This window comes from Eurypyga helias, unplaced genomic scaffold (genome assembly GCF_000690775.1).
Source record: "Eurypyga helias isolate BGI_N326 unplaced genomic scaffold, ASM69077v1 scaffold1436, whole genome shotgun sequence".
Classification (NCBI taxonomy): Eukaryota; Metazoa; Chordata; class Aves; order Eurypygiformes; family Eurypygidae; genus Eurypyga; species Eurypyga helias.
In genome coordinates, this window is record NW_010254415.1 from 1800 (window position 1) to 4725 (window position 2926).

General features: G+C 59.7%; 1 protein-coding gene across 1 annotated transcript in view; it reads left to right on the top strand.

Annotated features, from left to right (window-relative positions):
* Positions 1-844: 844 nt before the first annotated feature.
* The window catches only part of LOC104510633 (proton-coupled amino acid transporter 1-like), a gene marked incomplete at its 3' end in the record, with an annotated part of 16558 nt that continues 14476 nt past the window's right edge, over positions 845-2926 (top strand). The window contains exons 1-2 of the mRNA XM_010152949.1: positions 845-1062; positions 1482-1572. Coding sequence (XP_010151251.1) covers positions 845-1062; positions 1482-1572 — 309 coding nt within the window. The remainder of the gene's footprint in view (positions 1063-1481; positions 1573-2926) is intronic.

The following is a 2926-nucleotide window of genomic DNA, read 5'->3' on the forward strand; positions in this document are numbered from 1 at the left end:
CTGGTGGGTGCCTGGGGTGGTGTGTGAGGCTGAGGGGCTGGAGGAAGCAAAGTTTTTTTTGGGATAGGGGCGTCAGGCTGTGCAGGAGCAGCAGGATCTCTTCAGGGCGCGTGTGGGAATTAAACCAGCTGATCGCTTTCCATCTGAAGGCAGGAGGCGTGCGTGCTTGCTGAGGGCTTGTGCTGGTGCTCCTGGCGTGCAGGACCCTGGTTTTCGCTGGAGCCAGTGCAGGTGCCTCCTCCTGGGAAGCCCCTTAGAGCCGTAGGCACCTCCGTGGGTGTGAAACCTTTGGGGTGGGTGGTTTGCTGTCAGCACGTGGGCTGTGCTCCTGCCTGATGGAGCACAATCAATTTTTTAAAATTCTTTTTAATGGAAAGTCTAAAATGTAAAAAAAAAACCAACAACAACAAAAAAAGAGAAGTTAGGAAACTTTCCTTTCCCTGGCAAAAGCAAGCTGTTCCCTTGCAGCAAGCTGTGTGGGTTAAAAGTGGTTCCTGGCCATCCTCTTGACAGCCCTAGTCCCGAGTGCCAGGGCTGGGGACACACTGCCGGCATGTCCTTCCCCGTGGCCGTGGTGCCACACGCGCCACCCTTGGAGCAGAGCTACACAGGTCCCTTGCCCGACGCAAAGTGGGTCACGTCCAGGCTCTGCCTGCGGGATCCACGCTGCCTGGGTGTGCCCGAAACGGGGGCACGAGCCTGCAGGAGGAGGCGATGAGAACGTGCCGTGCACCTTTGACCTTAGGACATGCCAGCTCTGCGATTGCTTGGGCGGGAGCACGTTGCTGTATAAAAGCCCTGAAGGAGCCCTTGCTCTGGCAGTACGAGCTGGTCTCCCTGCACCATGGCTGACCCCAAGGAGCCTGAGAAAGAGGGTGTTGAGCTGGGCACCCCTAATGCTGCTCCCCCCGCAGGGACCATGTCCACCCGGCGCCTCCGCAGCGAGGACTACAACGACTACAGCTCCACGGACGTCACGCCGGAGGGGAGCCCGCCTGGGGGCATGAATGGCTTTGCCCACCCCGAGTCCTACCAGCGCTTTGGGGAGTCCAACGGGACAACGTGAGTGATGCTCCCCTCCCTCCTGGGCTGGCCCAGCACCCGGGGACCGTGGAGGAGGTAACGGTGGCTCCCTGCTGCCTGCAGCTTTGCTGGAGGATGGGGGAGCTGGGGTTTTAGGGGGACTCCCTCCTGGGGGTGTTGAGGGCAGAGCTGTGGCCCTGCCTCCGTAGGGTGCTGGCACCAAGCGAGCAGTTGCTCCAGTGTGGCTCTGCTCTCTGGTGGGGCTGGGCTTGCTGGCAGCAGGCAGGGTTTGATGCTGTTCCCAATATTCCCCCTCTCCAGCTAGGTTCTGTGAGGAGCTGTGGCAGGTAGACAGCATGTCCAGCTTCAGAGGATACCTGGGCATGAGCTGAGGGATGAGAGTGCAGGGTTAGTGCAGGTGTCTGCTGACGGTTGTCTCTGCATCTTCTGTCCCTCAGGTGGTACCAGACCCTGATCCATCTCCTGAAGGGGAATATTGGCACGGGATTGCTGGGGCTGCCTCTGGCTGTGAAGAACGCCGGGATCCTGGTAAGGCAGCGCTCGTCACTGCTGACCTCAGGGCGTTGGGCAGCTTTCGTGGCTGGTGTTAGGTTTGACTCCCTGCTGAGATGCCTGTCCGTGCTTGGTGGCTGGCGAGCTTTTGCGCCCTGGGCTCTCTGGCTCGCTTCGTTTGCTGCTGAGGCTGTTCTTGTCACTCCTGCATCATGCTGGCTGGTCTCGAGGAGTTCAGCGTGTGAGTCAGGGCTGCGGTTTCCTCTGCTGGGGTCAGGGAGGGTGCTGGGCCCCCCTTTCCTCACCCGGTGAGGTGTTACCTCCCTGGCCTCTGCAGCATAAGCCCCTGTCTCCCAAAATACTCTGTTTGGGTGGCATCTCCTGGCCCCGGTCCTGTGGGTGGCACATTCAGCACGCCTCTGCCTGGGTTTGTACCAGTGGGTCCGTGCTCAGCACGCTGTGAGCCTCCTGAGGGTCCTACGAGCACAGCACACGTGTCATGAGCCCCATTGGTCAGTGGTTAGAGCTGGTGGTGGGAGAGGGTGGTGTGCTTCCCTCGGCGGGGTTTCACGTGGGCCGGCCCAGCCTCACAGCTCTGGCCGTGTCGAGATGAGTAGATGTGATGCAGTTTTGCTGCCTGCGGGCTGAGGTCATGCGCAGTGGTCCAGCAGCAGCCCCCAGCCTCTGTCGCATCTCCTCCCTGCTCCTGTCCCGACGCTGAGCTCCTCGGTGTCTGTATCACGGAGCACATCGTCTCGAGTGCCGTCATGGGGCACGTACAGGACAACCAGGCCAGTGTGGGTCTGTGAAAGGCAGGTCCTGCTTGATGAACCTGATTCCCTCTGTGATAAGGTGACCTGCTTAGTGGATGAGGGAAGGGCTGTGGATGTTGTTTACCTGGACTTTAGTAAAGCCGTTGACACCACTTCCCAGAGCATTCTCCTGGAGAAACTGGTGGCTCGTGGCTTGGATTAGTGTGCTCTTTGCTGGATAAAAAACTGGCTGAATGGCCCAACCCAAAGGGTGGTGGGGAATGGAGCTAACCCCAGGTGGCAGCTGGTCACCAGTGTGTGGTTTGTTCCCCGGGGCTTGGCACTGGGACCAGTTCTCTTTATCGTCTGTATCAGTGACCTGGACGAGGGGATTGAGGGCACCCTCAGTCGCTTTGCAGATGACAACACATTGGGTGGGAGTGTCGATCCGCCTGAGCATAGGACGGATCTGCAGAGGGATCTGGACAGGCTGGATCGATGGGCCGAGGCCACTCTGTGAGGTTCATCAAGGCCAAGTGCCACGTCCCACATCTGGGCCACAACCCCCTGCAACGCTCCAGGATTGTGGATGAGTGGCTGGGAAGGTGTGCAGGGGGAAAGGACACGTGGGGGGGGGG